The sequence below is a fragment of the Carassius gibelio genome, chromosome B15 (genome assembly GCF_023724105.1).
Source record: "Carassius gibelio isolate Cgi1373 ecotype wild population from Czech Republic chromosome B15, carGib1.2-hapl.c, whole genome shotgun sequence".
Classification (NCBI taxonomy): Eukaryota; Metazoa; Chordata; class Actinopteri; order Cypriniformes; family Cyprinidae; genus Carassius; species Carassius gibelio.
Window position 1 is genome coordinate 14,805,251 of NC_068410.1, and position 27,358 is coordinate 14,832,608.

At 36.5% G+C, this 27,358-nt stretch overlaps 1 protein-coding gene across 3 annotated transcripts; it reads left to right on the plus strand.

The window, feature by feature from the left end:
- Positions 1-9,926: 9,926 nt before the first annotated feature.
- On the plus strand, positions 9,927-22,916 carry LOC127973184 (calcineurin B homologous protein 1). Of its 3 annotated transcripts, none has more exons than XM_052577332.1 (7): positions 9,927-10,158; positions 20,742-20,814; positions 20,904-20,984; positions 21,409-21,533; positions 21,750-21,811; positions 21,891-22,013; positions 22,115-22,916. In XM_052577332.1, exons 1-7 carry the CDS (start codon positions 10,092-10,094, stop codon positions 22,166-22,168), a joined length of 585 nt encoding a protein of 194 aa, XP_052433292.1. In that variant the 5' UTR covers positions 9,927-10,091; the 3' UTR covers positions 22,169-22,916. The 3 variants fall into 3 exon arrangements, with proteins under 3 accessions (XP_052433292.1, XP_052433293.1, XP_052433291.1); XM_052577333.1 differs by lacking the exon at positions 9,927-10,158 and adding an exon at positions 17,833-20,267 and having other exon boundaries at positions 20,385-20,814; XM_052577331.1 differs by lacking the exon at positions 9,927-10,158 and adding an exon at positions 17,833-20,267.
- The last annotated feature ends 4,442 nt before the right edge of the window (positions 22,917-27,358 follow it).

Here is a 27,358-nt window from a genome sequence, read left to right on the forward strand (position 1 = left end):
ATCTGGGAAAAGGTTTCTGGTTTAAGTGTATCAGAGAGAAATGGTTTGCAGGAGTCATCTGCCGGACATAAAAAGTTGCAATGGCTTTGGCTGGAGAGTTTTAGGGGTGATCTGTGTGGTGGATGGGTTCTTGGGGGAGGCCTGTATCCGGCAGGCTGTTCCCCTCTGACCCCGGGCAGCGTGGGAAAGAGAGTATAGGGAACTGGCGTGACCAGGGACATTAACACAGATGACTCTAGCAGACCTGGGCGAACACCTGTCCTCCTCCTCTCTACCTCAGACATCAGTCAGCGGAGCTTCACCAAACCCCTGTTCTTCCAAAGAGTCTGAAGAAATCCTTTCATTCATCTCATTTTCTCTACATAATCATAACATTAAGAATTTATTGATTTTCAACACATTTACAGAATTATAATTTTGAAGGTGCAAATCATGAGATTAATCACCATAATTTTATTCTATTGTAAGGCCTCTTTGCTTTCAACAGAAAAAAAACTTAATTTAATATTTAATATTCAATTTTGCTACTTAAAGGGTTAGTTCCCCTGAGAATGAAAATTTGTCCATGTTCTACTTACCCTCGAAGCATCCTAGCAGGGGGCAGTTGTGGCTCAGTGGTTAGAGAGTTTGACTCCTAAACCTAGGGTTGTGGGTTCGAGTCCTGGGCTGGCAATACCATGAATGAGGTGCCCTTGAGCAAGGCACTGCTCCTTGGGCACCTCAGCATAAATGGCTGCCCACTGCTCCGGGTGTGTGTTCGTGGTTTGTGTGTGTGCACTTTGGATGGGATTTGGATGGGTTGAATGCAGAGCACAACTTCACCATACTTTCTGAATGAATGTCATTGAGTAGAAGATGGACAAATTTTCATTCTTGGGTGAACTAACTCTTTAAATAATACAGTATATGTTAATTTTATACTAACTTGCTTTATTAGAATGACAGCATTTAAGGGCCATTAAACAAACAAACAAACAAATATACAATTTTAAAAGCCACTTATTCTATTTAAGATTCAACTTTAAGTAATAAAACACTTAATATTTTTCTCACTGTGTACGGGGTATGTATACAAAAAATGTCATATTATTTCAATCAAATTGTTTTGTTGAGACCATGTGTACTAAATTTGAAAAATGCAATGGAAGCATTTTCACTTGATCTCAGACATTCAGACACCAGTGCAAGTGGCACATTCTGACAACCAGTGATTCAGTTGGTTTAGGGGAGTTAAAGCAATAGAAATAAATCAGGCGTTCTCAACCAAGCACGTCTCACTTGCAGTCTTTAAAAATAAGGGCAGGACTGCAGCCAGTAGTTTCGGTTGCATCATTTAGGTTAACAGATCACTGAGAAACAAGTCACCATAGTTGAATATCACTTCTCCCTGAATACTTTCTGACTGTGAGATCAGCAATATATTGAACTTTATCTCCAAAACTACTGAACAAGCCTAAGTGGAACTCATTGTTACACAACAAGTTCTTAAAACTCTGACAGCTCCATCAACTGCACAATGGAGTCCAGTGTGGGAAAGGAGGTAGAGGAAGGAAATGGGTTTCAGTCTCACTCAGAGAGAGAGAGAGAGAGAGAGAGAGAGAGAGAGAGAGAGAGAGCTATGATAAGCATGTACCGAGTGGAGCAGGAAGCTTTTCCATGGGGGAAACACGTTGAAGGACAGCTTGGACTGACCCCTGTGCTGGATCCCGAAACTGGGTATTCCAATCTGACCAACCAACTGACCGAAGCGATACACAGGGTTCCAAAGCGAAAGTTCAGGGGACGCGAGTTTATCTTATTTGTCAATCATACATGCTTATCTCACAGAGGTGCAGTGTTAGCGATCTGATAACCAAAAGTAGCTTGACAGCAGCTCCGCTGTTAAAAATAAGTTGCGTTTCCAGTAACTAGCTACTTTCCATATGAGTATTAAAGTAGCTACTGTAGTTAGTGGACAGAGGATATATTTTCACTGATATATTTTCCAGAATCATTTGTTGACTGATTGATTTATTAATTTTGGGCTCACTTTACATATTTTTTTGTGATATACAATTTCATTACAATAACTTTACCAAATAATATATGATTTAGTTAAATACTGATATTAATAACTATGTGACTTAAATTATGGCGTTCGAATGGTCTTTCTTTTATATATATATATATATATATATATATATATATATATATATATATATATATATATATATATATATATATATATATATATATATATATATATATATATATATTTAGTATAAAATCCTAAACCATGTCTCATCCTCTAGACAGCAAGTCATGCAGACATTTATATGATATTATGTACAGTATTTATTAACTTTTTTTTCTATAAATTAGCTTTTATTATTAGATTTTCCATTTCCATTTTCATTTCAGTTTAGGTTTTAGCAAAATTGTTACTTTTTGTCATTATTATTTTGAAATATTTCTAATTAGCTTTGTTTTCATTTCAATTATAGTTTTAGTACTTCAGTTTTCATTTCACTTTTTTAAGTGATAATTTTGGTTACACTTTATTTTAAGGTGTTCGTGGTTTTGTAATTATACATTTAGGTACTGAGTTATATTAATCAACTAAATCTACTTACTAGATGCTTAGGGTTAGGATTAGGGTTTGTCTTAGGGTTACCTGCATGTTATTATGCATAATTTAGGATACATGAATTGTGTAGCAAGAGCACCATAAAATAAAGCATTAACAATTTGTTTTTAATTTAATACTTATGTTATATTTCTGATTTAGGCCTATTTCAATTAATAAACAGTTTAATAGCTGAGGCGTGTTTTCCTGTAATTACTCAGTAAATTTAGCTAAAACAAAGGAAGGCATATAAGTTGCTTATCTATTCAGGCTACATTTCCTCCAAGATGTAAATCAAGTTACTAGACTTGTTTTCCAGAGAAATACTTTTCCATAAAAGTCTTTTTCTATAAGGAAGGCCATCTTCAACAACACACACGCTAGGGTCAGAGGTCACTTCCACTGCAAACAAGCATCAGCTGAGTCTCTCTTTGAGTTTAGAGGGGTGACGAAAAGCCATTTTCTAACAATAAACGCCATACTCCTGCAACACCATCTTGTTTTCAAAGTGTTTGGACGTAATGCTTGTCACATGCAGACACGGTTTCTGGATTGGTTTTATGGGTTAGAGAGACAGGCGTGGGAAGTCTTGGAAATAGCTGTTCTCCCCGTACCATTTAGTTTTACTTCCTCTCAGTTTACTCGGGACAGATTTATTCTTGATAAAAAGAACACTTTCCTTTTTCTCATATTATGTAATTTTCTATTTATTCCTATATAAACTACTTTTTTTTCCACAAGAATGTTAACAATGATGTATTCAAATGTTTTCAAATGACAGTAAAGCCATTTAAAATGTCAAAATAAAGCTGTTCTTTTGAACTTATTCGTCAAATAATCCTGAAAAAATGTCACAGTTTTGAAAAACATATTAAAAGCATGACTGTTTTTCAACACTGTTTCTTTATCAAATCAGCATATTAAAATGATTTCTGAAGGATCATGTGACACTGAAAACTTATAGTGGCTGCGCTGAAAAATAAGCTTTGCCATCATTGGAATAAATAACATTTTAAAACTTGTTGAAATGCAAAACATTTACTGTAATACTATTTTACAATATTAGAGTTTTGCTGTATTTTTAATCAAATAAATGCAGTTTCGGTGAGCCTTTTTTCAAATACATTAAGAAATTGTACCAACCCAAACAATACACAGTAGCCTAGTATTCCAACTGTGTCCCAAAATACTACTGGAATCATTTTGTAAAAGAGTCTGAGTCACCATACAAATTGCTCTTGTGAGTATTTTGAGTAATATCAAAGTAAAGTGTTTCATTAGGGATGCTGATTCAATCAGACCAGATGACTCTATTGCATTTAAACTCAAAGTTAAGGCCAAAATCCTAGTTCCTTCACTTCATCCCAGTGATCTGGATAGGCATCCATGGGGGTTGCTAGAGGTCTCGCCTTCACTATATTTGGGTGAAAGGGCAGCTAACTCATACAGACACCTTGACTGTCCAGAAAAGACTGTTCCCATGAACATGAAAGCCCAAACTGAGTGAGAACGAGGGGGGCCTGAGGGTATAAAGTCATTTCCCATAGTGGTGGCCCTCTCTTACCTCCTTTTATTAGTCACCTCAGGAGAGGTGTAAGGAAAGTGTGCAAGCTTCAAAGAGTCTGTCCCAGCATCTGGATCTAAAGCTATTCTACACTTTTGTCTCTAGATATTTGCCAAAGATGTGTCAGGCTTTTCCCGGGAACATAAGCATGTTGCAATCTCAAGGACCTTATCACAATGTTCCTGTTAAATCTGTGTTACATTGGAAATCTCTGCCTCTAATTCTTTTACACTTACATTGTTATGTGGCTTCTCTCCACTTCAATTTGATTACAATCTCAGCGAGTGAAAGATTTGGATTTGCACTATTCATATGCTACAGTATTTCCCCAATTCCTTCTAGGTAGCGTGCTGGAACTTCTCACTTAAATTACATCTCAAGCAATTTCTATAGGGGCCAACCCTTTTCAAAGAAACTTTTTAACAAAATATGCACCGAAACACATGGACTATAAATAAACAACTAAACAACTGCTATTTATCGAGAAACATCCTAGTCTTTGCAGAGAGCTTGACAAAGAGTTTCCCATCCTTAAAAATCTTGCAAGGAAGTGTGCAGCTGTCAACACATGGCTGCTTAAAGTCCATGTACAGTCTCTGGGAGGAGATGGTGGAAGGAGGTGGGTTACAAAGGTGAGGAAGATGGGAGTGGACCACCTCATTCTTCCTAAAGGATCAAAGGCTTCATCTGACATTTCCCGTGTCAACACATCTCTTTTACAGAGGAAAGAGTGATTCAAATTCATTATGGGGAAGGCTATCATGCATGGGGGAAGAGTAATGTAAACTTAAAAATGATCAAATTGAATGAGACTGTATAAATATATTTATAGCCTATATAGTCTTTGAATGAATGACATTTGAATCCTTACCAAAAAAAAGTAGCAATTTATTTCATTATATAATATTTTATTATATATATAGGGGTCAGTAAGAAAAAAAAAATTAACAAATACTTTTATTCACCAAGGGGTGCATCAAATTTATCAAAACTACCAGCTTTTTACATTGTTAAAAAACCATTTGCTTTTTTGAAATTAAATTAAATTAAATTTCTTTAATTCTTTAATATATATATATATATGGTTTGCACATAAATATTAAGCAGCACAGTTTTCAACATTAATAATAAAAAAAAAATTAAAAAGTTATTTTGCTAAGCATCAAATCAACATATTAGGATGTTTTCTGAAGGATCATGTGACACTGAAGACTGGAGTAATTATGCTGAAAATACAGCTTTGAATAAAAGGAAAACAAATAAAGATTAGAAACATATTCAAATAGAAAAGTTACTTAAAACTGTAATCATGTTTAACAATGCCTATTTTTACCGTATTTTTTATCAAAAAACAAGAAACATGGGCATGAAAAAAGAAAAAAAATCTGGCCAGCCCCAAACTTATGAAATGTAGCTTTTTGAGTAAGATTTTTATTGATTATTGATTCAATCAATAATTTAATTGCTCCTTAATGATTTCTATCAAAATGTTTGTTGTACTTATCCTTCCTGTTATGGCATCTTATAAATCATACAATGATCTTCAGTCTGTTAAAAATGCCACATCAGTCATAAAAACACATAAACAACTGTATGATAAGACAATGGCCTATGCATAAGTAGCCTTCAGGTGAAAGTGCACATGCTCTCGTGGAAGCTGACACTTCAACCCAACAGGAAAAGCTTGTATTTTGAGCCCGGAGAGAAAGAACAATGTGCTGATAAGTCACAACCTCCTCAGTACAAACATATAAATGCTTCTTCGGCAACTGTTTCCACTAAACGTAAAGATCAACAGATGAGCCGGTTTAAAATGTGTACCATAGTCATAAAAGCTTCTTTTCTGAATCTCTTTTAATAGGCCATATGAGAATGACTTTATAAATGAACGTTCCTCTGACTGATAACAGATACAGTTCACCGTCACTGCTGCTGGTGGGCCTGATTCCATGTGGCCCCTTGACAATCCTTAAAACATTCTCTAGAAAACAGGACAGCTGCTGCTGGACCTGTTCTCTGATTTCTTAGACCGGGAGCTGACTGTGAGCTCTGTGACCTCTGACCTCTTGCCGGGGCGCTAATCTGCCAACTGTCATCAGGAGTCAGAGAACATGATTTATCCTTCAGGCTAAAGACCTTGCACACGCAGCAGAAGAGAGGAAAAGAGAAATATATATATAAAAAGAAAGAAAGAAAATTACATTAGGGCAAAAACCTGAGAGAACTACACTGAAGGTTGCAAACAGGAAGTCCTTAAACTACAAACAGGAAGAGGACACTGGAATAGGCTATGCAGAGGTAATTTTGGTTCATCTGGTGGTGCCCCAAAAACCCATTATAAACTAACAGAAACTATCTTCTCACATGATTTTATTATTCATTTATGTAACGAATGCATAAAAGTCTAATCAAAAGCATTAAATTAAAATATTAATAATAAATGAAGAGAACAGTATAATAATTTACAGTGTGGGTCTATTAAGTGTTAAAAAAAACGTTTTTTTTATTATTATTTTTTTTTATACTACAAAGGCCCATTTAATAGAGGATTCAATGATAGCCCACTGATAAATATAATTAATCATTCAATTTGAAAATAAACACAATTAAAATATAGGCTACATACTCTCAGATTCTTATTTCTGTTCTTAAAATCATCAGATTTATAGCCTAGCACAGTCGTAGTTTTAAACTGTGGCATATAAATTATAACATTTGTTTTGAATGAAGGGAAACCAAGAGTAAAACTTAAGGTCATAAAACGCAATAAAGGTATGGGTGGTCCGGCGTTTTCTAATTTGGAAAATTATTATTGTGCATCCCAGGTAGAGCCAGTTTTGAATTGGATGCAAGTGGATAACAAATGGATTAGATAGAAAAGAGACAAATAAAAAAATAAGATGTCCTTATAAAATAAATGTTTATGAAGTGAATTTATTATTCTTCTTCTTCCTAATGCTTTTTTACTTTGCTCTCACTTCTTTTCACTTCTGTGCTTTACAGAAGAAAGAGGCCAGTTTTGCAGTTTTCCCCGCTGTCAGATGACTGATACAATGGTATGTGACAACTGACCCGACAAAACAGCTCTGAGGACAAAAGGACAAATCACTCCTGCTGATGTGAAATACATGGCAACATTGTGTTGTATTGCTCTACCAATTTTCTACGTTTACCTATAAACTCATCTCATCATGAAACTTCAAGTCTCATATCCAAACTCCTTGTCCACCTCTTGTCTTTTGCCAGCACCATAACACAATGTGATCGTTACTCCAAATTATCGTCTTCTGGACCTCGTCCACGTTCATCGACCTTCTGTGCAGTTACCCGTTTTTGCACAAATAATGGGAGGAATTTAGGGAATGTGCTTTTGGAGAAATGGTCCAGGCGTCTTCTGCTGATGGGTTGGCCTTGTGCCATCTCTCTCCCCCTCCTTTCATTCAGACCCTCTAAAATAAAGCATTAAGACACAACCCGCCAGCTTCTTGATCTCCCATTTAACTTGTGCAGAGAAAACAGGATGTGTGCTGAAAAAACCCAGCAGGCAGTAAATAATGAGGATGTGTTTGAAGGATGTGTTAATGATGAGGATGTTTTGAACAATGTTCTGTGATCATATTTGATGTCAGAATATCTTTTGAAGGTCCTTGTTTTTTGTGAAGGATGATGATCGGGCAAATGAGCCAGGATGATGTGCTAATACACTCAAGATTTATGAAAAATCAAGCATCAGGCAACATCAGTTGGGACTTTATTGTATTTGTTTAATATGGGGTAAAGTGTGCATAAGGTTTATATAAGGTTTCAAGTTCTGAGCTCATATTTCTCTGTTTGCTTTTCTTATGAATCTCCAGGTTTACAATCTTCAGGGCAAATCCAAACAGGATCGGATGCTGACTTGTAATGCGCGCATTTATGCATCAGCTGCAGAGGAATCCAAACAATGTTTAGTTTCCCCCACAGTGATGAATCTTAGTGATTTTCCCTACATTCTGATCATTTAACACAAGTATAATGACATTAATGACGTACATTTAGAACAAAGCATGCAAAAAAAGGATGTTTTGCAAATTAGTGAAGTTTTGCATAGACTTGTTGCATGACCCACACAAAGGGAATGCAGATTTCGTCGGCCAGCCACAAAACATGCACTAGAAGAGTTTATAGATGCCAGAAGAGTTTATTTTGGCGTTGAGTGTATTGAAGATGGATTATGATCTTATTTATAAACAAAGTATACATGCTCAAGAAAATGAGGACATGCTCAATGTAGTGACCCAGATGTTCTTGGAATCGTTTGATGGTGTTACCGAAAGCGGAGAGGACAGACACCGTGAAATTGGACACATCCTGTTGTCACTGTTTCAAAATTGAAAGTACTGATGCACGCTTATCTGAATTGAGATGGAGTGGAGTCGCTAATCTTCTGCTCTTATGATGTAGAAGGAATAAATATGAATTATGCTATTAAAGGTTTTTCCATTGAAAGCCGTGCCGAATATGGACTTCCCTTTTCAGATTTGCATTTATAGTATAGTTTCTTTTCTGTTGTTTCTGCATGTTCGGTGGGAAACAACTTTATTGCCTTTTGTTTCTCCAACCCTCCTTGTTTCTACTATTTTAACCTTTCTGATAATTGTCCTGAAATATTTTCGTGTCAGAGTGTCAGTTCTACTCAGTGGAGAGGGTTTTCCAAAAGCATTGTTTTACATTCAAGAATGTAGATTTCTTGTAAATGTCTGGTTTATCTGGAGATGCATGTTTATTCTCCTGATATTATATATCATTATGCCATAAATGAAATAACAGAGTAGTTACATTCTGAATGAAAGTGTTGTGATGTAATGAAAGTGGAAATACAGAAGTATTAACAACACTGATGTACGCTTTACAAACTCAGCAGACTTTCATTGATTCTATGAAGTATGACTATAATAATCCTGTCTTTTGTGTTTAGCTTTAATTATAGGGTTTAGTATGTCTGTAATCTACGCAGTGTCTAAGTATTCTGACCAGCATTATGTCCGGTTAAATCAGCAAAAATATACATAAGAGTATCGAGAAATGTTAGATTTTCTTTCTGTTAAATCAACAAAATTAGATGCAGTTAATGCTAGATATAATGATATAAACATTAGTGCTATATTGGTTAATTTGATTTACTAATTGTTTCTGATTAGTTTTTCTGTTCATATTATCACTGTGCAAAGAAGTACATTAGTACATAAGTGAATTAGTTAGAGAAGTGTGTGTTTTAAAAAGCAAATACCCATTTGCATTGTCAAAACAGGTAAATAATGCAGCCATCACAGAAAATAATACCTGAGATAAGCAGAGAGTGGAACTGCGTTCTAGTCCTTTGTTTTATTCTGTTGGATGAACAGAACAGGAACTTGAGATGTGATTAATGGCAAACGGAGACATGCCAGGAATGATGGTTATCCAGACTTCCACTGCATACACACCCACACAGACAGGAATTGGAAATAATTCTGTATAATTTGATCAAGGTTTATACATTTTCCACAACAAAACAATTGTGATATGTGAGCATATTCGGTTAAACAGAAATACTTCAAATAAAATAAATAAGAAAATAATAATAATAATGCCACACACTTTCAGATGTCTCCCAGTTATTGGTGTTAATCTGGTACCTGTTTCTAATTTCCCTAATTATCTGACAAACACTATTTAACTGGAAGCCTAACTTTTCCGTTTCCAGTTCGAGATTTGTGGGATGGTGAGCTGTTGTAAAGTGACTGAAACCCTTCAACAGCAGGTTGTCCAGATGAAGACCAACAGCAGCAATAGCAAGAGAAGTTGGTCGTTCCAAATCTAAGATTTCTAGAAAAATGCATCTTTACAATGTCAAGTCTCCCAAAAAGGCTGGTCGTCCACGAAAATGCATGAGAGGACATAATGCGGAGATTCTCAACGGACATTCGGCTCAACACTGGAATTGTTTGCCAGTTCATATCTGAACAGGGTAAGGATCTGTCTCGACATACAGTGTGTAAATGTTTAAGAGGATTTGGACTGAAAGCTCTGCAGTAACCAAATCTCTCATCCCTCCACATTGATATTGTTATTAAAAACATTCCTAACATGATTTTAGGGTAATAATATTATCTGCTCTTTCAAGAAAAGGCAGACCTTTTTGGAAATGTTCGCAGTTAATTGCTTGGGAAAATTCTTGGAGGACTGTGTCTGTGGTGTATGTGTGTGATAGAAGACTGTCCCTTTGGAAACCGATGTGACATTACAGTGACGGTGACAGGACAAAATGAAACCAAAAGCACATGCGCTGCACACCTTTTCCTGCTACATGTATCAGTTATGATAAGAATACCATGTGATGTTTATTGTGTTAATATGAAAGCAAAACTGCGATGTATGTTTATACTAAATAATTGAACGCTTCCTGTTTGGATATCAATCTATAGGACATTTTGGCCGACTATTGCAAATAACCTGTTCAGCAACTTATTTAAAGAGAACAACTATTAAAATTAATTGCAATGCCAGATATAAGGATTATTTTTCTCTACATGCAGAATTTTAAAACATGCAAAACTGACTCCTCATTTATGAAGAAGTGACATTCCACTCAAACTGGATGAAAACTTTGAGTTTCAAAGAACCCTACTCAGTTCTTTTTCATCTCAGATGATTTGTAATCTTGGCAACTTGAGATCAAATGAGTAAAATTTCTAAGGAATGTAATCAGGAAGTGAAGTACTTTTGCTTTGGCTTCAATTTAAGAAAAAATGTTCTTTGTAAATGCATTTGGTTAATTAGAGCTCTTTTACAACTGATCCTGTGTAAAGATACTGGAAATTCCCTCAAACCTACAGAGGATTTTCTTTTTTTAGTTTGTATAAAGAAAACAATAGGCAGATGACGAGCTTCAGGTTGTTTCAAACTTTTCCAGAGTATGTCAGAAGACATTAATGAAAGTCAAAAAGCAACTGATGTCATTATGTGACAATGAGTTCTGTTCTGCTATTTCAGATGGGACTTCTAACATGTCATGCACTGGTTAGGGCATGATTAACACAAAATGAATATAAATAAAGCTATTCTATTCATAATGTTGATACAGTCAGAAAACACACTGAAACCACGATTTTATTGATCAAACAGAATTATGGTGAAGGCACATGTCTAGTTTTATATTGTTCACAGACATCACTTTCCTAGTGCAAGAAAAGTTTTGTTGTGTCTTAATGTTCACATTTTGATGGGACTTAAATGCTTGGATGGTGGACTTTGAAAGACCTAATAAGAAAACAAAATTAATCAAATCAAATCTACATTAAACAAATTATGTAAATCCCAGCTGGTATTCATGCATTTAGTAGAGAGGGGAAATCAGATAAGACATTTTCTGCAAATGTTTGATTCCTGGAAAACATTTAGCTTCCTGTCTGTTTTCTCAATTATTTTGGTGATTGCAAAAGTCACAGGAAAAGGCCTTGGCACACTCATTTATTCTATACACCTCCCTTCATCAACAGCACAATAAAAATTAAAACATGTAAAAGACGGTGTTCCCATTTGACACTTTCTCTTCCAAAGCTAAAAGCGGTTTCCTAGAAAGCATGTAATATGATGATGGCTATGCAGCTGCGTAAATGTTTCTGTTCTCAAAGCACAGCCCATTTGTGAAACCTTTACCAAGAATTAAAAAGTGGCTCATAATAATCCACGGTTAAGTGCATTGTAAAAAGCTTTTATGTATCTTTTATGTTCTCATAGACATAAAGTGGCATTTACTCTGAGAACACTGGCAAAATCCCAGGTAGACCAAAGTTATTTGTTTGTCATTGTGACTCAACAGGTTCACACTCTACACCTGAAATTCCCTTTAAGATCAGCATAGAATGGACTGGATCTAATGCTAAAAGTACCGACAAATTAAGAGCTTCTATTGTGTTGCTTGGAATATCCCAAGAACACAAAAACATTTGCGCAAAAGACCTTTGACCATCATTTCTGTATTCCAACAAACAAGGGTCAAAGTGTACGCACCATAAAAACCAGAGCAAAATTAATCTCATAGACAGGAAACACTCTTTTCCCTTTAACACACTTTCGCTTTCACAATTTTACCTGTGTGTTTTTTTTAATACCACATTACTTTAAATTTGACAATTCACTAAAATGGGAAACTTGAAAGAATTTTAAAAGGCAAGTATTTTCTTACTCTCCTTTCTCTGTATTTAATATTGTGTATTTATCGTACATATATAACGAAAATGGCATTTGTGGTGTAAATCATCCAAACAAGTTTCATTTCCATACGCTGTGGTAAAAACAGAAAAAGGTGTGGGTTACAGGAATCAATTTGAATGGAAAGAACAGAAGATTTTTCAGCAGGTAAACTGTTGAAGGCTTTCCCTTCGTTCCAAACAATGGCTGATTCTTTGTGTAGTTAAATGGAAGGTTTCATTTCATGTGTTTCTGAGTTCATCAAAGCCATTGTTATAGTTTCATTGAATTTCTGAGTTAATGTAAGGATCTTCTTTCATGAAACAAATCCTGACGAGTCATACACTGAGTGAGATATTTACTATGTTTGAATGACTCACATGTCTGGTTAAAAGGTAAATAATATTGTCTTTGAATATTTGATAGTTTAAGGTTTGAGGCATCTTATGTAAAAAAAAGTTTGTGTTGTTAAATAACACTTTGTGTTAAATAATACCTTGTTTTCCTAACTACAGCAAGTATATGCAAGTATTTTTTATCATACACAATAACTATTTTTCTACCAACCGTTAAACCAGCCAAATATCACATTGATACATATAAGTAGTTAAAATCCACAGGAATTTGTATAAACAATATTCCTTTGAGATATATGTGCAAAACACATTTGGCCATAATTTCTGCATAGGTATATATGTTTAAAATTCTAATATTATTAAATAAAAGTTATTATTAAATTTTAAAACAGGAAAATAGAAACTATTTAATACAAGTATAACTAAGAAAATATTACATTTTGATTTTCATGAATACATATTTATATGCATTGGCTTTTGTTTTTAAATTTGTAATGTAATGTAATATAATACAATAATATGAGGATATACAATGAAAAGAAGGCTAGTTAAAGAAAAAAAAGTTATGAGAAATGGGAAATTAAGAATTAAGCATTACATTTTGAGGTAGAAGAAATAAAAAAAAGTATTTTCTAGTAAAATGTATGTGTATTTACAACTTCTCTATAATGTAAATTTTACATTATATTTTTCACTGTGTAGAAAGCATCTAATATTTCATGACCTGGGATCAATGATTTGATCATTTATTCCCATATTCATGAGACATATTCTTGGGACATTCCTGTTATTATAATGACTCTTTGCATGACAAATCAAAAAGCAACGTTTCAAATTCAAAACAGTTAGTGATGTGGTGCGTCAGCAGGATTAATGTTAACAAAGGATGTGAGTTTGAGAGCATTGCTTTACTTTCAGATAAATATCTGGAACAAACAGTCGCTGAGCAATGCAGACCTTCCGGAAGCACTGTGTGAGTGTTGGCAGCATTTTCAAAGATTATTTACATGTCGTAAGAATGAAAGTTTGGTATACTATAGTCTACGACACAAGAGTTGATATGGAATACATGTATTTCAAAGGAATATACATATTGCTTTTTCAATTATGGCAATACGAATATGTTTGTGATGAGTAAATGTGGAGCGAGTATGCAAATATTAATATGACAAGAAATATACACCGAGTCAGAGTGGTCAGATGAGGTCTTAATGTGGGAATTTCCATAGGGTGAACTCTTCTATTCCAAAATGTTTTGGGGAAAAACAGCAGGAAGTCATTAATAATTATGTAAACATTAGACAATGTGTGCAGCATTATTCTTCAGGTGCTAAAAGACAATAAAAGATTCAATGATAACATTTATTTGTAAATAAAGATGATTAAAGTGCAGTACTTCAACTGAAGATGAACACCGAGCCGAGCCAGATAACGAACAACAGACTGACTCGTTCTCGAGACAAGAACCATTTCTGTTAAACACGAGAACCTAGGAGCTGATGATACTGCGCATGTGTGATCCTGTAACGATACGATGGAGGACAGGAGGCAAATTCAAGTATAGAATGTTTATTGGAGGATGAGTAATTGATGAGGAGATGTTGGAGGGTGATGCAGGGACCTCGACGGCAGCACAGACAGGTGAGTAGGTGTTTGAGTGCCCTGGTGGAGGTGGTGGTGGTGATAAATCCGAGGTGATGGCTGTAATCCAAGGTTGACCGAACAGGAAACAAGACACGAAGCAGTAGAGCTGGAGGACGAACAGACATGAACCGGGGTAGGCGGATTAATAGGGGAATGAAATACGGGCTTTATTTTAGATACATGAAAGGCGGGAGGAAGTTTGAGGCGGACTGCCACCGGACTAATGATCTTGGTGACAGTGAACGGGCCAATACATTTGGGAGCCAATTTATTAGAGACGGAATGGAGAGAAATGTTCTTAGTAGAAAGCCACACTTTTGGTAATACAATCTAGCGTGATGTGGGACCAGGGTCTCGAAGGGTCCGGCAGCGGTTGAAGTAACCCATCAGGGGGTTGATTGGAAGTCTTACCAGTGGCACAAACCAAGCAAGCCAAGACAAAACTGTGAATGTCGCGAGCCATAAGAGGCCACCACAATCGTTGCTTGACTAAGAATTTAGTACGGTTAAGTCCTGGATGACAAGCTACATTAGAACAATGCCCCCACTGGATAATGTTGGACAGTAATCCCTCCGGCACAAATAACCGATTCGGTGGGCACCCGTGCGGAGACGTAACCCCTTCTAAGGCTGTCTGACCTTCGATTCGATCTCCCATGTGAGTATGGAGACCACTAATGTCTCAGGAAAAATGCACTCGGGAGTGGACGGGCGTTCGGAACGGTCAAAAATACATGACAAGGAATCGGGTTTAATATTTTTGGAACCCGGGTGATACGAGAGAGTAAAGTCAAAACGTCCAAAAAAAAAGTGCCCACCGAGCCTGCCTGGAGTTCAACCTTTTGGCAGGACTAATATATTCTAAATTCTTGTGGTCTGTCCATACTATAAAAGGAACCCTCGATCCTTCTAACCAGTGGCGCCATTCCTCCAATGCCATCTTGACTGCCAACAATTCTCAGTTACCAATATCATAATTTTGTTCGGCAGGGGATAATTGATAAGAGAAAAAGGAGATGGTTACCAGTAGCTTCTGTCCATTGAGGGCGTGAACCGTGATGTGGTGCGTGGGGGGTCTGAGGGGAATGTGAAGTCTGCGTGCAAGTGTACTGTCCATGAAATTACCTTCCGCCCCTGAGTCCAGTAGGGCTTGACAGTCGTGAATCTGTGCTGACCATCTTAGTCTTACCTGGAGGAGCGTACATGATGATGAGATCCCACCCGATAGTAGCCTCATACATACTACCGGGCTTGGCCCCCGCAGTAGAGGCACAGGCCCAGGGACCTCTGCCTCTCCTTCTCCTCCCGGGAAAGCCGAGCTCGCCCTACCTGCATGGGCTCATGATCATAGGAGGGGCTGGCCGCATCCCCGCCGCAACACTAGTTCAATGAGCCCATTAAGTGAAGTCGGAAGATCCAGGGCATAGAACATGTCCCACTGCGCCTCCTCGTTCCAATGACACTCCAACGCCAGAGTACGAAACTCGATGGAATAATCCGAGACGGATCTCTCATTCTGACGTAACTCGGCGAGCATCCTCGCCGGCGACGGCCCGATCAAAGACCCGCCTCATCTCGGCGGAGAGTGTCTGGAACGAGGCGCAGCATGGATTTTGGTTCTCCCACACCGCTGTTCCCCATAATGCCGCCCTCCCAGTGAGCAGGGTCAAGACGAAAGCCACCATGGCTCGTTCGTTGGTGAATGTTCTAGGTTGGAGAGAGAAATGCATATCTCATCGGGTTAAGAAAGCTCTACAAAAGGTAGGCTCACCCGAGTAGGACTCCGGAATGGGGAGACGTGGTTCCGGCTGGGAGGGGGCTTCTGGTGGTGTGGGAGGAACGGGCGGTGTGAGCGGCGCAGTGGGAACTCGTAGCAGCTGTAGTTGTTGGGTGAGCTTGGACACCTGCGCCACCAAAGCCTGAACCGCGCGACCAGTATCGTTAAGATTCCTCTCCTGGGAGTCCATCCTCTGAGCACTGGCGCTGAGAAATTCTTCCAGGGTGATAAATCCGAGGTGATGGCTGTAATCCAAGGTTGACCGAACAGGAAACAAGACATGAAGCAGTAGAGCTGGAGGACGAACAGACATGAACCACGGAGGACCTCAAACAACGATCTGACAAACAAGAGACGAAAGACAGGGCATTAAGTAGGCTGGTGGAATGAGCTGCAGCTGCCGCTGATCAGATGACATCCTTGACTCTCCCCTTGCACCCATATTCCTCGGTCACCCCTGGCTCCTCCTTCACAATCCCAAAATAGTCCATTCTGGCTTGTAACACCCAGATGAAACAATCAACATGACGTAACATGAGACGAGCAGGAGATGCTGCATTCATGAACCGTGACAGATTCAGTGTGAAGCCGACAGACACACAGAGCATCTGAACCGAACTGATTCTTTTGACGATTGATTCTGAAATGATTCTGCGCTAATTTTATAAGTGCGGGTAAACCGAGGGCTTGAATCAAGGGCAATCATCGCCAATGATGCCATTACGTTGAGCGCAAAAGAACCGGTGAACCGTTTTCTTCAACCGGTTTATTGAATCGAAATGTCCAAAAGAAGTACTGGTGATCCAAAAACCTATTCAACCGGCTCATGAACGAGTCATTTTCTGGCTTGGCGTTTATCTTCAGTTCTCTCTTCACAGCAGTTCAGTCAGTGTACTATTTGAGTATATGAATTACTCCAGGATATTGGTTTGTTTTAACTCAGAGGGAGTGTCAGCCACATTAAAAAAGTTAACAGCTTAAGTCATTTGTGGATTAATGTGTATTGGAGACGTGAACCATTTAAAACGATTCAGTTCGATTTGGTGAACTGGTTCAAAAAGATCTAATCTAATGATTTGTTCACAAAACGGATATGACAAACTGCTTTGTTTTGAACTCTTTCACAACAGACACGGAAGAGAAGACAATGCTGAATAAAGTCATAGTTTTTGCTGTTTTTGGACCAAAATGTAACTGACCCTGACCCTCTGATGTCACATGGACTACTTTGATGATGTTTTTCTTACCTTTCTGGACGTGGACCCGTACACAGAGCTTCAATGGAGGGACTGAGAGATCTCGGACTAAATCTAAAATATCTTAAACTGTGTTCAAAAGATAAAAGGTGGTCTTACGGGTTTGGAACAACATGAAGGTAAATTATTAATAACAAAATTTTGCTATTTGGGTGAACTTACCCTTTAAAGCACTTTCAGACAATTTGGGTTGTGCAAAGTGCTGAGCCCTGAAGGAGGCAGTAGTGAGATGGTTTTGTATCTTTCTCTTTTAAACTGTTTACTTTGAATTTTCCCCAAATGCTTTTTTCTTTGCAGGAATGTGCAACCATTTATAGTCATGCTTTTCTCGATTACAACAGAGCTATTACACTGACTCTGAAAACCAAGATTGTTGGACGGTGAGTAACAATCTGCAGATTATGGTAAGCGTGAAGAGAGCTAGTATTACACAAAGTTGTTTGGGTGCATGCCAGTGAGTCTCAAGGTGCTTTACCTGCATCACAAGGTTTGTGACTTCATGGATGTTTCCCTGTCCAGCCTGTATGTTTACAAACCAATTGGCAATCAATCAACCTTTAATTTTACACGTTGCATTGTAAATGATTTAAGCACAGGGCTTTTAATAAACCATTAACCATAATGGTTTACAATGGTTTCACTTGTTTTCAAGGACTGTTTAGTAATTTGAACTATGTTAACTTGCAAATATACTGAAAATATGACGTGCAAATAGAGTATATGCATGTGTGCTCATCGTACAAATATGCAAAAACATCATGAAAGTCCCCAGATCTCCATGCAGCGTAATATCCGAAGCACAAACTGGTCAGTTGACATTTTACCAGCATGCTATCTCGACATGTGAACTTGCAATGCATTTTTAACGTAAGATTCCCCAGTATTTTTACTTCAGCCTCTTGATGCAGCTGTAACACAACATGAAATTAAGGTCTCTTATCACAGATAACTGATAATAATAATGACTTCCAATGGGAATGTATTCTTAATTAAGCCCACCAGGGAATGAATGGTCTGTTCATTTTCCAGAGAACTTCACAACTGCAAAACTTGCATTTTACCCGACCCAAGGCAATAAAGACCTTATATAAGGAGTGTACAAATGTAATAAAATTAATGGCTTTTAAATTAATAAAGTTACATTTCAGCAGAACAAAGATCAAATAAAAATTCATTGTGAAGATTTCAGAGCCATAGCAACTTTAAGATGTTCTTTAAGACTAGCCTTTCACAACTAGCCTTATAAAAAAAAAAGGCAAAACTCATTATAAGAGCAATAAAAAAATAACCTTGTAAGCATGCAATGAAAAGCAATGCCAAGAGATATAAAATATCTCTCTCATTCTAATGTTGCCATAAGGTATTAGTAAAAAGAGTGCTTCAGAAATATTATTTCAACTTTCCTCAGGGTAAAGCTTCTCCTGGTGCTTAACAAAAAATATTGTGTTTGAGGACATCATTATGTGCATTTCTTTCTTTTAGATCAGGTCCCAGATATATTTCTAGTTCATAAGACATGAGAAAAACTGCAAAACCTGTGTAATCAAGATCAGCCTACATGTAAGGGAATGTATTTCTATGCTTGTTTTAAAATAACTGACACAAAATGTGTTGAATATTTAAGATACTTTTATCTACCAGCAAGTAATTTTTAATTCAGTATATAAAAAAGATCAGATGATTTTTTTTATTCCTCTGCAATTTGCCTAGTAACAACTCAGGAACAAACACCAAGCTCTGAAACCTGCAGTCACATCTTCCTGTGACAGTGTTACTTCAGTCACATAAGATCAGTAGCATCAGAGGAAGTATTGTTTTAAAGATGCAGCTAAGACTGGATTAAATAAATGCTTCTGAGGAACACCTTACAGTAATATTTTAATAGCTTACATATACAGGCAATATGTAGAAACAGTGGACCAGAGTAGATGGAAAGATGAAATGTGGATGAAAGGCTCTGGCGCCATCCAGTGTATTAAAAGGCGCTGAGCATGGTGTGTAGGCTATTGCAAAAAATATGGATCACTTGACATAAACGAAACTTGAAATAAAAACATAGGCCTACATACCAGTGCCTTCCATTTATTTTACTGTCTATGGTGCCATCGTGTGTGTGATGGAAAGTCCGACTCATTTCAGCTGATCGGTTCTTTTGAACAATTTCACAGAACCGGTTCGCTGATTCATTTTATGTTGTACGTGTCTACGTAATCACGTTTCCGAGATAGCGCAGGCGGACTTATGTAGGCACAAATCGCTGTTTATTAATTTTTTTTGTTTTATTTTCAAGAATGTTTGTTGTTCCTAAGCCCAAATTCAGTCGCATCAATGATTTAGTTCCGAAACATAGATTCATCTTCTTGTCTACAAAACTGTACAAAATTGCTTTGTCTGATAAAACATATTCATGCAATCACGTGATACAAATATTTCTACGTTTTATTTTTCACATTTTGGAAATTAATCTATTAGGGTTCTTGGCTCATTACAAGCAGGACGATTGAAGTTATTCAGTCTCATTCATAAATGAATCATTCAACCGCCCAAACGGTTTTGTGGAGTCATTAAAAAGATTCGACTAAAAAGAATCAGATTTCTTTAGTGTAGTGGGCGTTGTAATCTGTGTAAACAGAGCGTGTATTAGGCTATTCAAGCACAAGAAAAAACAACGGCGTATATGCATTCCGCTTTTCATGACTTCTTGGTTTTTGTTCTTTTTTTGATGCCAGGTTCTCTGGATATGGGCTAAATGTTATGAAAGCTGTCGATACATAACTATATAAAATGGGTTCGACGAACTCCACCCTGTTAAAAATACCTAACGTCGAGGTGCTGATGCAAGAGACGGGCTGTGAGTGACATTTGACACAATATATCTTGTTGATGGCTTGTTGTTGTTGTTGTTGTTGTCGCGGTTGAACGAGCACACAGCGATATAAAATAACATTTTCCTGCACATCTGTTGCAGGTTTTATTGGTAACTCTCTGGCGCATGATCACTAAGATGAAGCATATCGGGTACAAATTCTGGTTGCATGAGCATAAACAGTCCTTGACAGTGACAGGTGTTGTTCAGTTAATATGAATTTACTTTCCTTTTGCAAACCAATGAATGTTCCTCTAATACATTGCACAAAAAGAATTTAAAATAGAAATGCACTAATGAATTTAAGTGAAGCTGGTTGAAGAGGAGAATTTTTTAAATGGTCAGTTCAGTTTGTTTGATCCACTTGGGACCTCATTTGTTGAGTCATGATTCTGCAGGGCTACAGTGAAACATTTTCATAATTAATGTGATTTCCAGTCAATTTAATGTCTTTTCCAGTCTCGCCTGCCCACATTATTCGCCTCCATGATCGCTTCAAAGCTCTGGATAAAGAAGGACGAGGTCATCTCTGGTGAGACAGATGTCTTATCTATGATGAGATAGATGTCTTTTGTAATTACGTGAATATTAACCCATGCATCTTGTCCCATTCTAACGTAGTCCCCAGGATTTTGGAGCCATAAAGGAGTTGGCAATGAACCCCATAGGAGACAGAATAATAGGTGCATTCTTCTCCCCAGGGTAATGAATCTTGCTTGGCTTGATCTACAAACATTAGGAAATTGAAAATAATTGATGTTCACACTGAAGTCTTGAACATTGGATTCTAACATAAAACACTGTAGCAAATCCTGAACTGTTTGGTTCATGTTTTTCCATGTCAACCTGTTAGTGCTGTATCTAATTTTTTAGATAACCCCACCCCTAAATGACTCATAACAACTAAAACTGGTGGTTAGCCGATTCGCATTTAGGTCAAACGCTCTTTCCAGTCTAATTTAGTGGTTTTTGACAATAATAAGCTGCACAATGATCGGGAAATTAGTTCTGAAAGATACAGCATGCATGAAGACATTTCTCAAAAAGGTCTTTCTCAGTAACCAAAATCATAAACAACCAACCATTGTGTCTTGACTGAAGTCATAAATAATGATGTTAATCTCAGGAAGGAAACGGTGGACTTCGACACTTTTGTGAAGATCCTGGCTCATTTCCGGCCCGTTGACAAGGACCGACCCAAAGAGCTCAATTCTCCTGAGCCCATCAATAGCAGGAGCAACAAACTCAGATGTATGTTTGCTTTTGCTTTTACCCGGTTGATAAACCACATCCTCTCAGTAATGGAATGGACGATGCTACTTTAGAGATAATGTACAGTCCAACAGTCATTATCACAGAATAAAGGCCACCATTAAGGGGTTTATTTCACAATGGCTACCAACTGATTGAACAGTATCCTGCTTATTACACTGCTATTAAATCTCACCTGGTTCTTCATTCCTGTAGTTGCATTTCAGTTGTATGACCAAGACAAAGATGGCAAGATTTCCAGAGATGAGCTTTTACAGGTCACTTGCTTCTTCATTGATGTTTTGAGCTGTTTTCTCACAAACTGAATAAGACTGACAGCAGGCTGATCACTGACAGGTTCTCCGGGCCATGCTGGGGATGCAGGTGACAGAGGAGCAGCTGGAGAGCGTAGCAGACCGCACTATACAGGAAGCAGATCTAGATCGTGATGACGCAATCTCTTTTGAGGAGTTTCGTAAGGTATCGCCCGAAATTCTGCATTCAACAGTGTTTGATAAAAGCACATGTTATAATGTCGATGGAATATGATTGCTGACGTGTTTCAACCTCTTTTGCATTAGTCTCTGGAGAAGATCAACATTGACAATTTGATGAGCATTCGCTTCTTGCGCTAGAGCATCATGGGAAAGCTTGTACATCAACCTTATACGCATCTATCTCCGAGCCTCAGAAAACGGAAGGGTGTCTGAAATGCCCAGGACAGTATGATGGGATCAATGTTTGTCTGTCTAAAATGAATTTAATACACTGGTAGTGTCTGCATATAAACTGCACACTGACAAATAATATAAAGTTTACCGAAGTAGTGTTGGGTCAGTAAAATCTTACCGACCCCTGTAGATTTTTGCATTCTGTTTCTTGATATTGAATACATTTTAAAGAATTGATTAGTTAATTTTGTAGATAATTCTAACTAGCTGGAAAGCATTTGTAATAATGTTCAGAATGCATAGTGTTGAATTGTTATATATCCCTATATATGGGGGAAAAGGTTTTGTTTTCCTCTCTGTGAAGTGTGACAATCTCAAGATAGGATTTCCCAAGGTTTATTAGATGTATACACTTTCATCTCAGTAGAGATTTTGTAGCATCTTGGTTGCATGATGCTTTCCATACATTTTGTTTATGTATGTAAATTTATCCTGAATCCTGATAGAAACTGATTTTTTTTCTGTCATTTACGTCTCAAAAAATGTGTTATTCTTTCAGTGCAGGTATGCTTCATGCAATTTTACCTACAAGTGAGAAGAAAGGCTACCTCACCTGACTGCACTTATGCATGCTGTACCAAAACCACTAAAAAAGCTTTTTTCATCTTTATATGAAATGCAAGTGAATGATATTAAATCATTTTGCACAATATTCAAAGTATTGTTTGGTATCTTTTTGGGCCAAGGTGTTAAGAAATTATTGGCACAAGCCCAATTCGATAATTGAAATTAATTTATGTATTAAGCAGCTAGATCACACTTTTTTTTTTTTATCTGAGCAACCTATAAATTGATATGCTGTTGGCACTAGGTGGCACCAAAAGCGTATTGTTGATTAATGACAGTGTTGCACTACCATTCAAAAGTTTGAAGTCCGTAATATTTTGGAAGATGTTAATACTTTTATAGTGACAGGCATTAAATTGATCAAAATTGACAGTAAAGACATTTAAAATGTCGGCGGAGTAAGTGCTTCTTAAAAGCACATCTTTTGATCAGTAGTTTTCATATATATATATATATATATATATATATATATATATATATATATATATATATATATATATATATATATATACGTTTGACAGACTATCTTTCTCTTATGAATATAATAAAACTAAAGACTTTTTGGAGTTATGGAGGATGCAGTACTACTCTATAGGTACTCAAGATTAACAGGATATTGAGTGAAAACGAGCATTTCACCACCCCTTTAAGGAGGTGACACTAGACTGGAGTAATGATGCTGAACATTCACCTTTGATTACAGGAATAAATTACATTTTTAAATATATTAAAATAGAAAATAGTTATTTTAAATAGTAAAAACTTTTAAAACTTTTGCTGTACTTTAGATCAAATAAATGCAGGCTTGGTGAGCAGAAGAGACTTCTTTAAAAACATTAAAAATCTTACTGTTCAAAAACTGTTGACGGGTAGGCTATAGATTACAGAAATGTTCTATTGTAATGTTTTATATTAAATTGTATATATATATATATATATATATATATATATATATATATATATATATATATATATATATATATATATATAATTTCTGTCCCCCTCACTTCTGAAAAGATGGCTACGCCCCTGTGGGAAAGTACTGAAAATGATTTCTTTGGACATTCAAAAAGACAATAAAAGAACAAAAGGACAAATACACTGATTAATTTGTTCATATAAGTTTCAGTATCAGATAACTGTTGAATGACTGAGTGCTTTCTTTAGAGATCATTTAAAGCAGCCAGTCCCTCAAAAGCTATCAGTGTTTCAAACTAAACAACCACATTCGAAATCTGAATGTTTGATTCCCTGTAGATTACTAAATAATATTTATGATAAGGTTTTCTTTACACAGATTTGTTTGCACATTCAAAAAGACAATAAAAGTATAAAAAGATAAACACACTGATTCATTTGTTCATATAGCTAAGTTTCAGTATCAGATGTCTTTTGAGTGACAGATCATTTAAAGCAGACAGTCCCTCAAAAGCCACAGTAGCTATCAGTGTTTCAAACTAAACAACCACATTCAAAAATACAATTCAAAATGTGTTCGCATCAAATATGATTACAAGATTACCATCTAATAACCAGCTTTCCCAAGCAATGCTTGCAGTACAATGGAGAATCGTTGTGTGGCATAGTTTCTGTTTCACAAATATTTGAGGAGTAGATTCTTCCTGAGAACACATCTACATCTGTTATGGCACAGACTATGCCAGAATAAAGAAGAACAGCAGTGTATTTACCAGTAAATGGCTCATGTCCGACGCTGCTCTCTGTTGAGCTTGTTGATTCGTGTCTTGTCGGGGCCCTTACAAGACACACATATATATTGAGTTTCTGAACCAGAGCCAGACAGTCAGGAGGTGAAGAATCACTCTGAACAGACAAGCTGCCAGCTGATTCACTAAACTGCAAAGCAGTAATCATTTTTCAAGTTTTTAAGTAAAGCATAATACCTTAAGATGTCTTAAACTATTTGTCATGAATAAGTCCTACACTGTTTACACTTAAAGTTAAAGACTGTTAAATATCGAACACAATTCCTAACTGTCCCGAAATCTGACATTCTCAAGAATGCGGGTCATAATGTTTTTACAACAGAAAAATCTTTCTTAAAATATTAACAAAGTCATGATTTTGTTTGGTATTAACAATTTCCAAATTCACCTACCAAACCTTCAAAAATAAAATCGAATTAAGTTAAAAAATAAAATGAAAAATAAAAGATTGAAATATATAACACATCAGACAAATAAGCGTTTCATTTCATTTGTCACAACTTCTTCAAAAATAAAATATCACATTTTTATTAAATCTGTGTTTCCTATAAACATTAGAATTTGATTAAGATACATTTTGCTTTATGAAGTAACACGCATATTTATAACAAATACATGTTTGATTCAAGGTAATTATTTGAAAAATGTTGAATGGATAAACAATATAAAATTATTATTTTGTTCATTTTGATTAAAAGAAAGGAGCCATTTCAGCCTGTTATGTGGGTTACACGACTTTGCCTTTTAGTCATATATGGAGCTAAATCTACGGCATTAAAGGGTACTGTATTATCATTAACATCTTGCATTTTTCAATTGCCACAATTAAGACTGGACAGGTGATTCTCACATTCTCCCCAGTCTCTTTCTAATCATAATGCATGGCAGTATCACTTCCCTTTTCTCAGGCGTGCAAACATAGAAGATTCATTATCTTTCGCTTCTTCATTAGACCAAGGGAAAGGAAAACTGGAGCTCAGAACTGCAGGATCAACACGGTAGTTATTTATATCATTTTAGTTGTATATATATTTGAACTCATAGATTTAGCTTGAACTGTCCTGTGCTGTGTTGTTTCAGATAAGCACATCCTCATGGGCCTGCACCGCTGCTCTGCTCATTGGTTTATTTATAAATCAGCATATGTTACTGACTAGCAGAGACCAGACTTGTCTATCAATATTTTAAGGAATAGTTCAGCCCAAAATTAACATTTGGTGAATTTATACTCACCCTCAGGCCATCTATAATGTTGATGATCGTTTTTTTTATTTATTATTAATATTTTGTATTCATTGTAACAGATTTGGATAAATTAACATTTATTTTAGCAATATCACTTGCTCACCAATGAATCCTCTGCAGTGAATGGGTGCTGTCAGAATGAGAGTCCAAACAGCTGATTAAAACATCACATGGTCGCTTCTGAACAAAATCTAGAATAAATTAATAAAGATTCCTCCTTTAAAATGTCCTTCCCCTGCTGTTCTGTCACATCAAAATCCACTAACATAGTTGTTCCATAGTAAAGGTGCTCATATATCGTCGCCTAGTGAAAATGTGCAAGTGAAATCCAATTATACAAGTTGTATACATATTTGAAAAAGGCCCCTCATGAGAAAATGTATGTATAACAAAATAAAAAAAGAGCATTTTTATCTTAATGACTGGTATATCTGATGGTAGCTCATACATATTTTCAAAATTGTCTTGAATTTCATACATTTGGGAAACAACACTTCATCAATATTAACATTATGTGATATGCAGCATTATGACATATGTCCTGACCTTGCTGCTGGGACAAAACTATGATTTGTAACGTGCGATGGACAACAAGGTGAGAGAATTCAATGTTGAATTAGTCCATTCAGTTGAGGATATCAAGAAATACAGAGTTTTATAGTGATCGTCAACTGAACAATCCTGAAATCCCGAGGTGTAGGCCTAAAAACAACTTTGTACATTGCTTCCTGTCCAGCAGATGGCATTAGATAATAAAACATATTCAGTCATATTTTTGTGAATACGAATTAGCCTTTTTTATGTGATTAGACACATATCTCTTTTGACACGTCTTTGTGGGCTTCACGCAAAAACAGCATGTGTGATCTGATTCACGAACAAATAATGGATATAGATAAAAGTGTAGCCAGATTAATTCAATAAATGCCTCTTATGATTTATTTCTGTTATGATATTATATAAATGTCACTAATGAACTGACAGGAGAGCAATGTGTGCCATAGCAAGCAACTTTACTGACTCAACCCCCCGCTCATGCGCCACATATACAACCAATCACTACATCTCTCCCTTTTAGCTGAAGAACTTCCAAAAGTCATAAAATAGTATAACCATGTGAACTCAACATAACATTACAATATTACATCACTCTTCCCCTTTGCTGATCATTATTATTGTTATTACAAGAGAGAGAGAGAGAGATAAACACTGATTGAGCTAGAAGGCCTGCCAACTCTCTGAGTGGTCTAATCACACAACCCACTCTGCTTCTTGTGTGCTTGCACTTTTCTTTTGCTTCTTGCACTTCTTGTGTGTTTCTTGACTTCAAGTTTCTCCATGACAGAATTTGAAGTTGTAGAAGTGAGCGATGCAAGTTCTGTGTAGCGTGAATAGTAGTCTATCACAAGCACATAATTACCCTTGTTCTTAGTGATGCCCTGATGTCCCTGATGTAATTTCTCTGGGATTTCATTGTGCATGCTGTCAAGTATTACTATTCTCTTGCCTTTCATTAACAAACCTTCCACCATGAGCAGGTCATGTCTGTGTAGTG